The 13,853-nt window shown below is 38.8% G+C and overlaps 1 protein-coding gene across 1 annotated transcript in view; it reads right to left on the reverse strand.

Annotated features, from left to right (window-relative positions):
- The window catches only part of LOC137276826 (trafficking protein particle complex subunit 9-like), a 31,260-nt gene extending 21,764 nt beyond the window's left edge, over positions 1–9,496 (reverse strand). The window contains exons 1-4 of the mRNA XM_067808473.1: positions 9,432–9,496; positions 3,886–4,779; positions 1,347–1,492; positions 357–497 (exon numbers count right to left, since the gene is read on the reverse strand). Coding sequence (XP_067664574.1) covers positions 357–497; positions 1,347–1,492; positions 3,886–4,727 — 1,129 coding nt within the window. The 5' untranslated portion in view covers positions 4,728–4,779; positions 9,432–9,496. The remainder of the gene's footprint in view (positions 1–356; positions 498–1,346; positions 1,493–3,885; positions 4,780–9,431) is intronic.
- Between the last annotated feature and the right edge of the window lie 4,357 nt (positions 9,497–13,853).

Genomic DNA, 13,853 nt, shown 5'->3' on the forward strand with positions numbered 1-13,853 from the left:
CAGAAAATAGATTAGAAAAGCATGTCTGTTTGAAGACCAAAGTATCAAACCAGGTTTTATTCATTCAAAATTTGATTTTTGGCAATGTGTCTATTAATAATCTTATTCTTAAAGCAACAGCGAATACTAGAACTTTGATGTGACACCACAAGCATTTTGTAATTAATCAAGAACAAACATGCAGTGTCACCAGTCAGAAGTCATGAAGAAGGATACAGAAGTCATCATGGGACCCATGAAAGACAAGCAAACATATCCCTGTAAATACATTACTAAACACCATTCAGATACATCATATCATAACCCTAACTTCTTATTGTCTGCAACTATCTTCTACAGTTTCAGTGGCAACCTACACTTTGAAGGGAGGCTGTCGTTCATGAGAGCAGCTCCCCTCTTGACAGAAAATGACTGGTTCCTTCGCAGAGGGACTGAATTGCTGCCGTTCCGTGGGTATGTCAGAATGGTTGATGCAGAACTAAGTCCTTCATAGCAACCTGAAACACACACATGTCAGGGCCAGGTAACAGCAGTATCTGGCAAAAGTCAGTTTACTGGGGGCCTGGACCCCTACTTTTACTTGGGGCTGGGACTACTGTGGACCACGACTTTTTTCTGGCAACTAGGACTGTTACGAGGGAGCCTGATTTTTATTGGGGGATGGGACTGTTACTAGGGCCCAGACTTTTACTGGGGACTGAGACTGTTGCTAAGGACCCTGACTTTTATGGGGGGATGGGACTGTTAATGAAGACCCAGACTTTTACTGGGGGCTGGAACTGTTCCAGGGGATCCCGACTTTTATTGGGGACTGAAAGTGCTACTAGGGACCCCGACTTTTATTGGGGACTGGAACTGTTACTGAGGACCCCAACTTTGGGGACTGAGACTGTTACTGGGGACCCCGACTTTTAATGGGGACTGTTACTGGGGACCCAAACTTTTATTAGGGGCTGAGACTGTTACTGGGGACCCTGACTTTTACTGTGGACTGTTACTGTTACTGAGGAGCCCGACTTTTACTGGGGACTGGAACTGTTACTGGGGAGCCAGACTTTTACTTGGGGCTGAGACTGTTATTCGGGATTTTTAATGTTATATTATGTTTTTAAGACACAATGATATGGTGAGTCCACAATACCACATGTACCGCAATCATGTGGGTGCAACAGGAGTGTTATCACAATACAGTCGTTATATTTAGTAAGTTCATACCATAATATATGGCATACACCATATAGCATGTTTTCTAAAGGGGCATTTGTCAGGTCAGCTTTATCTTGACCTGATTAGTATGCACCATCTACACTATCATATTCATGAACGCAGTTATTTTGGCTTCATACCTCCAATCCAAAGGAAGTCATTAACACTACGCAGCATGTCCATGGCAGTCTGGTAGTGCAGGATTGCCTCCCCTGGCATGGCTGCCTGGAGGCATAGATCAGCCAGATGTTTACGTAGACGACCCATACACTTCTTCTTGAAAGACCTGCATTGGGAACAGGATGTATATATAGACATGCAGACAGTTTCACGCAAACATATGTGTCCCTTCAAATCAGAAACTAAACCAACCCTTCATGTACAGTGGAAGCTGCCCAAACCGACATCCGTCCAATCTAGCGAGTTGTCATCATTGGCATAAAATCTCAGTCCCTTCTGAGGCTTGTACATTTATCATCAGCTCTACAATCCAGCACATTGTCTAAACCGGATTAATTCTTCTGCCCCAATGAGTGTCGGTTTAGACAGCTTCCACTGTATATGATATAGAGCATTATACAATGTTCATGGCTCCTGATGATAATGACTATTGTTGTTTCTTCTGGCAGTAACAATAATGCTCAACACTGAGGTCCTATCAGCTGATTATTGGTTGCTTGATTGGAGTCATAAGCCTGATTAGAATAGGGATCCACACTTCATCACCCTGTTATTGGGACTGACATTTGAAACAAGGACGTCCTTAACAAACCATGAAAATACTGATGATACAATATAAGAAACACAACAATACTCTCTGACTAAGTGTACTCTACCATACTGCTAAAACACACCTAGCATGTCCTTAGGTTTGACATGATGCAGAATGATGCATTACTTCAAGACAAACAAAATGAGTGAGTGTGGTTTCAGACCAATTATCTAGCATATCTATCTATGTTAAAGCTGGTCAAATTGACAACACTTCTAATGAGAACGACCAAGAAATTGGTTTTGGGAATTGTTTCAAATCTCACAATTGGTGATTTTGTTCATTACAACCAGTCAGTCATCAAAGACAATTGGTTAGTGTCATTTATATTTATAAAAATGTCCTGGTTATGTTTGTCAATGCACAAAGAATACACTAAAGAAAAAAACATGTAGCGCTTTCGGATTTCTAATTTTTTTTCAAAGGGCACAAAAATGGAAATGCAAAAATGCATTTGCAAATTCATATCAATAAAATTGAATAAATAAATTAAAAATAAATTAATCACTTAGAATGAGCTTGTAGTGCTTATGAAATGTAACATACAAAACCAGCCTGGTGAAACTGATAAAATATTGTTATTGCAAACAAGTGTTCCATTACTGTTTGTATTCAATTATGAGATTCCTTCTTCATTGAGTCATTGAGACCAATCTTTCATTATTTCAACTGATCAGACCACCACCACAAGAAGTGTGACATATTTCTGTCGTAGTCGGCAATATTCCACCTACACGCATGTGTAGTGTGAGTGTAAGCAAGTCTGCTCCAGACATCGTGTAATCCAGTGACTTCCAGACATCATGTAATCCCGTGACTGACATCATGAACATCAATACACGCAAATGGGATACAACGACTAACTTGAACCAAGTCAGTCAGTCTGGCAACTTGATTCCAGTTTTAATGATGGTTGCTTCTTCTGATGGGCATGATTTGGTGAATATTATTCCTAACCCGATATCGACAATAACCATGTTGACATTGCAGAAACATGCACTATTGAAAATAGGGTCCTGAGTGAGTTTTAATGTACTGTCTGCTTCATCAGTTAACATATGTGATTATGTAACACAATGTCAGGAACATGAGGTCAAACTAGTCAATAAAAGTCATCATAAGATGAGTGTGATGAGGCAGTGATATTTTGTCTGTTCTTAAACTTGAAAATATATACATGGGCTCAAAAATCCCATCGCCTGATGCCCGGGACATGTCAATTTTCATTTTGGCAAATCAAGTAACAATATCTTACTTGTCCATGGGCTACTAGATAGTTTCCACTTACTGTTTCAAACTGCAAATAAACTTGGATTTCATTTCACATCTGCTCAAAATGTAGCCAGTATTTTTTGCAACAATGATAAAGCAGAGTTATCTCACTTTGCTATTTATCACTCTTCATCATGTAAAGAAATCAGGGCAAGTGGAAAATTAGTCAGGACAACTCACTTTCTTCAAATCACTTGCCCTGAGGCAAGTGGTTTCTTAAAAAACATTTAAAGCCCTGATATATTACAGCAGAAAGAACAAATTAAACACCTAAATACTTGCTTCAACATTTAACTTCAATATTCTTAGAACACTACTGCAATGACTTCAATGAAATGCTCAGTATTGCATTCAGTATAATGTAAAGGAACTACTGATATATGGTGTGTTTCGAGACGTACACATGGAGAATGAAGGAATGCATAGCGGATGATAATGAACATGTTCTCCTACATGGCACTGTATAAGAAGAAATGTATGGCCAATTGCTATGATTATCATGTTTTTTTTATATGTGTACTATGGTACTGTGCATACAAATAAACAAAACACAATACAGGAGAATTATTGCAAAAAGGTACATTGACTAAAGTGATGAAGTTCATAATGTTCAAATGGAATTCAGAACAACTTACTTGGTTTCCTGGTCAACCCCAACATAATCTTTCTTCTCAAATGGAGCACAAAGTAGATGTAGACGGTCAGCTCGCTCGAATGACCTGTCCAGTCTTTTGCCCTCCAAGACATAAAACAATGACGTAATGAACTCCTTCAATCTGTCCTCTAGATCAGCTGAATGTTCCAGATCCGGATAAAACACAACCTCAGCCCCTGTGCTCTCTTTAGTCAAACTATTACTGTGTTGTCTCTTTACACTGGGTAAACCTTTATCCTTCTGCCCTTTCTCTGTCATGTCCCTCTCTCCATTGGTTGACAGAGGATCCGTTTTCAAGTTGTTGTTGGGGGAAGTTCTGCCCTCGTTTTCCTCCTTATTATCTACAACTGTCTTCTCCATCACAACCTTATTCTCTCGACTGTCTCCAATTTTACCTTCCTCCTCAGCAAGGGGTGACCCGTCAGTGTTCATACCAAACACAACTAAACGGGAATTGAAAATTGTGTTGGCATATTCCTCCTTCACCCGTTTGTAATGATCAAATAGATCTTCAAATTCTTTATGGTTTGAGCAGTGTCCAACAGATATTAAACCGAGGACTTTTCGATGTGCTTGGAAATCTCCCCATTCATTGTTTTCCTTAGGATAGCCTCTTTTGTAACGGACGTAGATGTTTCGGTTTTGATTCTGGATGTGAATGCAGTTGAGGCGTTTCATTCTGTCCCAGGCCCGGGCAAAGCTCTGCTGTTTGAGCTTGCCACCTGTATGGCGAACTAGAACAAGCAGGGACTGGTGGTCCTCTGCTGTCTGGCCATAGTCGACACAACTCAGTGCAGATGAGGTACTGCTGGATGTAGACATGGTATTGCTCACTGTGTTCTAGCAACTGGGGGAAACATCTGGTGTGAAGCATCTGCAAAAATGGGTATTATTAAAAGATACTAACAGTATACCAGGGGCATAGCTATTGTCATAGCTAAAAAGCCTTAAACACGATTTTTGCTATGAAAGGTGGGCCTTACCAGGCTTACACTTTAAAAAATGACTTGCAAAGTGCCTGTTTTTTGTATACATTCTCATTAACATTAGTTAACACCATCACACACTCAAAAGGGAAGCAATGCTGTATATTGGCTGACAGTGCTTTAGATAGCCACCCATGACCCTAGCCCCTCCAATTCCCCCTACCTTCATATCCAAAAAGAAAGTACTTTATATCACTGTTGATAAGCCAAGGTCAATGATACAATGTCATTCTCTTACCTCCAGAAAAAAAAATTGACAAAATGAAAGCAAAGGCTGTAGATAAGCTGGCCCTGTTTTTATGGACTACTATTTTTGGTCCTCAAAATTTGACCTACCAGTATCTACAGTCATACAAGGAAATACCATTATCCATACAGAAGAATTCAGATCCATGTTCAGTGGCAGCAAGTCTATCACCGAAAATATGATGCAAAATGTTTTGCTGCCCAAAAGTCATGTTGTGAAACTACTCAACGTAGACTTTATCTCTGCATGTAGCTTTAGTTTACTGAATGTGTTACTTTGGACTTTGATCACCACTGAAATGAAAATGTTAACAGGAAGCAAAATATTACCACTTTGGAGGAAGTAGTTTATTTAGCATTCAGCATTCAAAATGATGAACATTCACACAATACTGGCCATCATGCTTATTATCATGTTATGAATACTTTTGATATTTATCCAACATGGTAAAACAGGAAATACCTACCAGTATATCATATTTTAAAAGAATTATACCTTAAAGATCACATATACTCTAGGTGGGTACAAATACATAAATCATTTATTGACATCATTCTAAATGAAATCCTGCCATTACAACTACTCATTTTGACATTAAATTATCTTAAATCGACTTTTTGATGACAGTGCACAATTCTCTCCCGTGAATGAAATTTCAACCAGTCAGAGGGGTACACCTCCGTGACATAATGTGAGGTATACCTATGTAGGTTGCTGTAGTATTCATGTACATTTCAGGGGGTACATTATCTTGTTTAAATTCTATGTCTGTCTAAATCTGCAACTGTGACAATTGTTTTGAAATATGAAAGCCTTATGCCTTACCTATCTACTGCCATTTAGTCTTGTCACCTGCTTTGCTTATTCTCTGAGTTACAACTTCTTTTCAAAAGCTCTTGTTGTCATTATGGTTATAAATCGTTCTGCTGCAAGTTGTGTCATGCACAATCATTTTGTTTATCAATCATTTATTACAACTAGTAAGTTGCTTTGATTTCTGAACTCGATGAAAATAAAATTAAAATAGCATCTTCTATCTTGGAAGCGAGGTAGGTGTCGAACCATCCAATTTCATAGTACAGGCTTCCACAACACTCACTTCTCTCTCACAAACAACATATTTAGCATGAACTGAGGGGTCCCGGGGAAATCAGCGCATGGTGACACCATCACCTAACACCTGAGAACATTTCACTGCAACCTAACGATTAGGCATGTCTCTGTTTATGCCAAGAAATCAGCAAATTGATGAGTTTGTTACACATTTTATATACAACTAACTGAAAATCCTTCCTGACATGATGTAACTGCTGTGCTCTGACGACAGAGTCAATAACCTGTCTGTAGTTTGTTGGTGGACAAGAGTGAAGTAGAAGCCATTTGGGCAACTTTTAAACACTTGGTATTAGTTAACCACACTCTTTTTAGACTGATTTTGGTGTTCTGCTTAAAACTATCCACAATTCTTTCACATGTAATGGTTAAAGAGTAAAACAAGCTGTGAGTTTATTCTTTCTTGAAATATTGCTGAAAGATTACTTACGAAAGTATACAACTTTTCCCATCAAATCATTTGAAGGAATCATTTCATTTCCACAGAAACAGAAGTAACACTAGCCAAAGACCACTTTCTGAAAGAACATATATCTTATTCTTAGGCATTTGTTACACGTTGATAGGTCAATTTCAAATATTTCAGTCAGTATCCCAAAATTCTAAATACAGTGTGTGTATATTGAGTATGTTTCCACATAGGACAGCTTTAAATTATACAATCAAATTCTATGTATTACATCTGCAATAGACTATTTTCATCTCAGCCAGTAGGTAGGTATTTTTACCCTTAACAGTAAATTTTTCATGATATCACACAGGTTCTCTTGTCAGCAGTTTGAGGTGTTTAAGGTATTATGATAATTATGTTTAACTACTTATGATTAGACAGTTCATGTTATGTTAATCAATCACAACATGTACTTTTCAGTTTACCTAAACTTGGTACATTGCCTGTTCATAGCAATGCCTACAAACAATAAGTGATTTAGAAATCTGACTTTTTCATATTGCTGAAAACCAGAAGGCAAGTTTGTATCTGGATTGGTAAGTTTTTAAAGTTACCAGCCTGTCTGTCTGTCTTGGAAGGGAGTTTTAAACATTATGCTGACATGATGTTAAAATGTGGTCAGAGTCTCACTGATTTGCATGGATAATAACAATAACAATAACTAAAACAAATCATGTACCACAAATATCTACAAAGAGGTAATTTATGATGGCAGGTATTAAGGCTATCAATGCAACTATACACTGAAGTCTTATAAATCATGACAAGATTCATGGCAGTGTTTCAAATATGCAATAATTCTATAATCTGATATAAATCAACATAAACTTCATTTCATCACAGTAAAAGCTAACAACATGCATGTACATAAATAGAAGAGAAGCAAGAACTTGAAATGACATTAATAATTCATAAATTGCCATGAATGGGTAACTCAGTGTAACATAAACAGACACAGTGCTGTTAATAAATATAGAACAATGATACATACAAACCAAACTGCATATTACTATGGCTCACAGACTGAGAAGTATTTAGCATGGCCTGATGGTTGCTATTTGAAAGGTGTGTTTCCCTCTTTCCAAATCAGTCTTACACACAGTTACTCACAGTCTCCTCTAGGGCTTAATAGTTTAAAACATCAATATGGACATTTAGTGGGTGAGTATGGTTTTACACCGCTTTTGGTAGTTCTGGCATTATTCCAGCAACATCATGACAGAAGACACTAACAATGGGCTTCACACATAATACCCATGTGGGAATCAAACGCTGGTCTTCAACGTGATGACTGTACGCTTTAACCACTAGTCAAATGCTACCCTTCATGACAGTAAGGAGTATGGTTTTATACCGCTTTTAACAATATTCCAGCAATATCACAACATGGGAACCAGAAATGGGCTTTAAAGTGTACCAAAGTGTGGAATCAAACATGGACAGAGTAAATACCATGTGCATATGGAGAACTACAGTTAATCTTTATCTTTGTCCTGCATGATTTAGATGTTTGTTTGTTGCGAAACTCAGCACAGACCAACATTCCTGATTATGATCTCCTATTCCTGTCAGATGCCTCATATAGGCAGCAAGGTGTCTTGCTGATAAATGCTCTATTTTGGCTGTTAATGGTGTATCATCTATGTAGAGTTAAGGACTAGTAATAGGTGAAAGTGAAAGTAAAAGTTGGACACTGATTTTATATGATTACAGCTACTAGTATATAATGAACTGTTTCATTTTCATAATAAATGCTATTTTCAATGGTAAGAGCAGATGTGTACATTCACATTAACAGAATAATGAAAACTATACCAAAATATATGCCACTCATTCCCCATCACAAAATTCCTTGTTGGAAGCCTAGTGTTTCTAACATATGACAACTTACATGTGTTTTGTTAAGTTACATTTTCATGAACATGAAAGGAAATAAACTTAACTTTCATTCAGAATATATCCTAACATATGAAAAGCTTTATCCATCTTCAAATCTATCTTCCACTTGCTGTCACCAAATCTCTACAGTAAGCTAGCAAAACCGTCTCATGGATGTAAAAAGATATATGATGTAAAGCAGAACATTTTTCCAGTTGTTGTAGTCTGTCCATGTGATTAAGCAAAACAATTTTTAAAGAATACCAAAATACCTGCATTTGACCTGTGTGTTTTTTTCAGCATAGTACAAATATTTCCAGTGTTTGTTTACAAATATCAAGAGATACATATGATCATGTGGTAAACCAACGCCTAGATCAGAAACTTCTCTTTAGGAATGGGGCGACAAACCTGAGCAAGCATAGAATATCTACTATTGTTTACAGACCACGCTTCACAAACGTCAAAATGAATGGTAGCATATCTCGGATCGTCGTTACTAAGTTACTCAGAATGCATTGTCGTATGCAAGCATCACATATTGTTTACTAAGTTCAGTTCAAAATAAAAAAGCACTTAAAACATCCAAAATTACACAACACATGACACTGAAACAAACCCGCTTGTGTCACAATGAGAAATCACTGTGCAAAGAATGCAGAAATCACGTCTTATGATCCATCGAATTCCACCCCTATTCCTAACTTCTCGACTTTGACAGATCGTTAAAATGGGTAACTGCTAATAACGTTAATGGCACCCCTATCCACGCCACCACACACTTGCACGAATGTGACACATATAATCAAGGATATACATGATCTCGTAATGTCAGAGAAATATCATCCTACATCACATCAAACAACTTCGACTTCTCAGGCCATCGCGTATTGGCAGCCATCTTGGTTCGTGTGATCTCGGGAATAAACGCACCAGCGAGACGTGAACGAGAACAGACATTCCGCCTCCGCGTTTGGTTGTGATATTTAGAGGAAGGACATAATCGATAATACAACGTGCATCGGTGAAATGCTGGTTGCTAGAGATGACAGTTCACTGTGACCTTAAGCTTTTATCTCAATACTGAACATGAAATTACTCAGACACCTATTTCGAAGTACAGGAATAAAATGCTATGAAATACCGTTTACTTCGAAAACGCAGATCGATACAATGTACACAATTCTCGTTGAAAGTAGTAGACACTTTGTTTTTCTTTTAATGTACTTATACACATTTTATGTAGAAATTAATCCAACAATTTTTCTTAAGTTTCTACTATTTTCAGCGCTCGGAAATGTAACTGCAGCATGTCTGTAAAATAGACTGTATTGTCTAATTTGCTTACAATACTATAGGGGCGAGGGGATGAGTGAGTGAGTATTAGGCAGCACTCGCAATATTCCAGCTATATGGCGACGGTCTGTAAGTAATCGAGTCTGGACCTGTTAGTTGAGTGATCAGCATGAGCATCGATTTACGCAATTTGGTTAGGTAGAGAATATCACTGACGTGTCTACTGACATCAAAATATACAACACGAGTTGAGTTACAGATTTCCAAGGCTTGTTAACTTTTATCAATGGTTGTTGATATTACTGATATCAGTAGACACGAGGGTGAGATTCTATTTATCATCAAAAAACATTCTTCGTTAAAAGTGGTTTCCAATGGCAAATGTACATCTCTTAACACTGTACTACCATTAGACTTGCAGTGCAGCGATGTCATAGCATTGTGACGTCATCAAGTCCATGAGGTCATGGCACTGTCAGGGCGTTGTATAAAATCTGCTGTCAAAACGATATCTCCTATCTAAGAGACATACAGATGATACTAAACGACCTTCCATGTAATACATAGAGGATACTAAACGACCTTCCATGTGATAACATTTTTACTAAATGCGTTAATGACTTGGTATCTATATCAAACGAGCGAAAGTTTGATGCTAAATCTTTCACGCGTATATTAAAATGGTTTATCACGGAAGCGAGTTTAGTACATATGATCTCACACAAGCGATATTTCCCGTGGAACATAGTTTGGGATGATACACTGACATGCGTCAACTAAGCTTGGTCACCCGATCCCGTTAGCCGCCTCCTTCGAGAAGCATGGGTTGCTGAAGACCAAATCTAACGCAAGTGGGATACAATGACGTGTCAGCCAAGACAGAGAGTCCCGTCAGTCGCCTCTTACTACGAGTATGGGAAACTGAAGATCAGTTCTAACCCAGTCCTCACGTTTATCTTTTTAACGGGTGGAAGATAAAGATCCCCAGCGAAGTGTACTTTAGAGGTGAAGCGATCCTTTGTGTGATCATGATGAACAGGGTTCATCTGGTGCCTCAATACCTCAAACGCTGTGAATCGCAGTCTGGTTTGCCAGGTCCAAGATAGTGAGTGAGTGAGTTTAGTTTTACGCCACACTCAGCAATATTCCAGCTACATGGCGACGGTCTGTGAATAATCGTGTCTCGACCAAACAATCCAGTGATCAACAACATGAGCATCGATCTGCGCAATTTGGAACCGATGACATGTGTCAGCCAAGTCAGCGAGCCTGACCACCCGATCCCGTTAGTCGCCTCTTACGACAAACATAGTCACCTTTCATGGCAAGCATGGGTTGCTGAAGGCCTATTCTACCCCAGGACCTTCACGGGTCAGGTCCAAGACTGATTTCCATATGATTCCATGAACTGTTCCACAACATCCTTCATATGTAGTTATTTTTTTTTCTTTTCGTTGTTTTCTTTGAAACAAATGACAATAAAACAATAAAAGTGAGATGCAGCCTACATGTGGAACACAGATAAGGACACAGCTTACGTACACTCATTACAATCAAATTAACAAATATCTCGGGTATAATTCTACATGAACAGGTGTCTCGTATCTGAGTAAGCAATCTGATTTCACAATAAATCAAGCATTGCACAATATTTTCAATTGTAGCAAATATTCATTTTCAGCACCTCCATCAATAGATCCGATCTGCGTTTAACCGTGTCAGAAAATATTACTGACGTGTAACAAATTTCTTTCTTTCTACCGCTTGACTAACGGGAGGGTGTATTTTGTTACTGTGCCTTGAACTGAATTCTTTATGTGAATTATATATTTCATAAATAATGCATTTCGAATTTGTGAAATCTAATGTAAGAAATCCGAATATGTGATATTAAATATTAGATTTAGAGACATCTATTCAAATTCTGAGTTTGCTCCTCCTCCTGTAGCAGTGAAATACTTTGAGAGACCTGTAATTAAGACTATGGAATTAAACTAGCGTCAGCCCATTAGTTAAAGGGTTTGCTTGTCACACCGACCCGGAGTTGACTCCCCATATATGTGTGCAATGAGTGAAGCCTATTACTGGTGTCCTCCACCGTGATACTGCTAGACTATTGCTGAAAGCGGCGTATAACCATACTCACTCACTGTCGCAAGAGGCGACTAAAGCGATCGGCTGTCAAATACGTCATAGATGGCGCATATCAGCTGAACTGTTTCGTGTAAGCGCGAAAGGTTGTACAACTTTAAGTCTAGAGAGTATTAAGGGCTCGCCCAGCCTTCTTAGCAGCAATCGTGTGAAAGCCGTGGGTCTTTTTTTCACAATGGTAGCTTTGTCCCTGTGACATCAAATCCCAATGACGTAGACCGATGTTCATTTCGTTGATCACCGTATTGTCTGGTCCAAATTATCTACACACCATCACCACACACCTAGCTGGAATATTGTTGAGTGCTTCGTTAAACAAGAACCAACCAATTGCAAACTTTAATAACTCCTCGATTACGCTGCATGAGCACATTTGCATGGATAACAGACGAAGCGCACGTACAAGATAAATAAAGGGAAATAACTCCTGTTGTCATACGCTACATTCTACCTGTGCGTTGCTTCTCAAAGTTCTTCTACACTTTATCAGAATCACATACTAGATGAGCTAGAACCGTATGTAGACAACTCAAGACTCAGAGAACTGTGACAGCTGTGATTGGAGGAAATAGTGTAAGATGTTTATGTGTTTTAAAGGCACATCCATCCAGTAATTATATCTGACCACAATTTTTAATATATAGTGCTGTCATTTTTATCACTATGACTTATGCTTCTGTGTGCACCGATATTTTCAAGTAGGTGAAACTTTGTGCGGAATTGGAGGTTGATGTGTTCCGCTTCCTGTGCTCTGAAAATTAGCCAGACAAGTGTGACAGAAATGAGTTAGTGAGTTTAGTTTTACGCCACACTCGGCAATATTCCAGCTATATGACGGCGGTCTGTAAATAAACGAGTCTCGACCAGACAATCCAGTGATCAACAGCATGGACATCGATCTGTGCAATTTGGAACCAATGACATGAGTCAACCAAGTCAGCGAGCCTGACCACAGGATCCCGTTAGCCGCCTAGACAGGCATAGTCGCATTTTATGGCAAGCATGGGTTGCTGAAGGCTTATTCTCCCCTGGACCTACACGGGTCTGAACAGAAATTGTGACTGAATGGTTTGTTTTGTTTCTTAACGCCGTACTCAGCAATATTCCATGTATATGTCCTGGGTCTTATCTGTAAATAATCGTGTGTGGACACATCGACACATCAGCATCGTTCTACACAACTAGGATACGATGAGTCTTCCAGAGTGTTATGCTTTCGGTTCAGCTAAATATTCCGACTAAGTCAAGGGTTCGAATCCACGACCACCTGATCATGTTGCTGTCCTGCCATTACAATTTTCGTCTTCGACGGTCTATCCTTACTCGTTGTTTAATTAAGGGAAATGCTGATTGAAATTATACTTGCCTGAAATCATTCTCGAGAAAGCCTGTAAGGATGTGCTCATTGTATCTGTCACCAGTTTATTATCGTGCTGATTGCACATTTCAACAGTGATTATACAGTTCGTTACTACTCGTGTCAGTCCGACTAAGAAGCCGAGCGATGCGTTTGCTGAGAGATGGACCAAGGTCCTCCATTAACTGTAAAGAAAGTACAGTGGTACGAGGAACTGTTATACGTTATACGTCACGCAACAGTGTTGCACGTGTACATTCCATAAAGGGTAGCGGTGTGCACTGTGCAGTATTTAGACTTGAACTAGTTTAGACTACACTGTTTGGAAAGTGCCACAAAGAGCTTATTCTAAAACCATCTACGTCAGAACACATACAATACACAATTTAAAAGTTTGATCAGTTGTGCTTTTGATCAAACATGATAGTCTGTTGCTCTCAGCCGAATGTTTATCTCACCCAGATATTTA

Source organism: Haliotis asinina, chromosome 3, assembly GCF_037392515.1.
Source record: "Haliotis asinina isolate JCU_RB_2024 chromosome 3, JCU_Hal_asi_v2, whole genome shotgun sequence".
Taxonomy (NCBI): Eukaryota; Metazoa; Mollusca; class Gastropoda; order Lepetellida; family Haliotidae; genus Haliotis; species Haliotis asinina.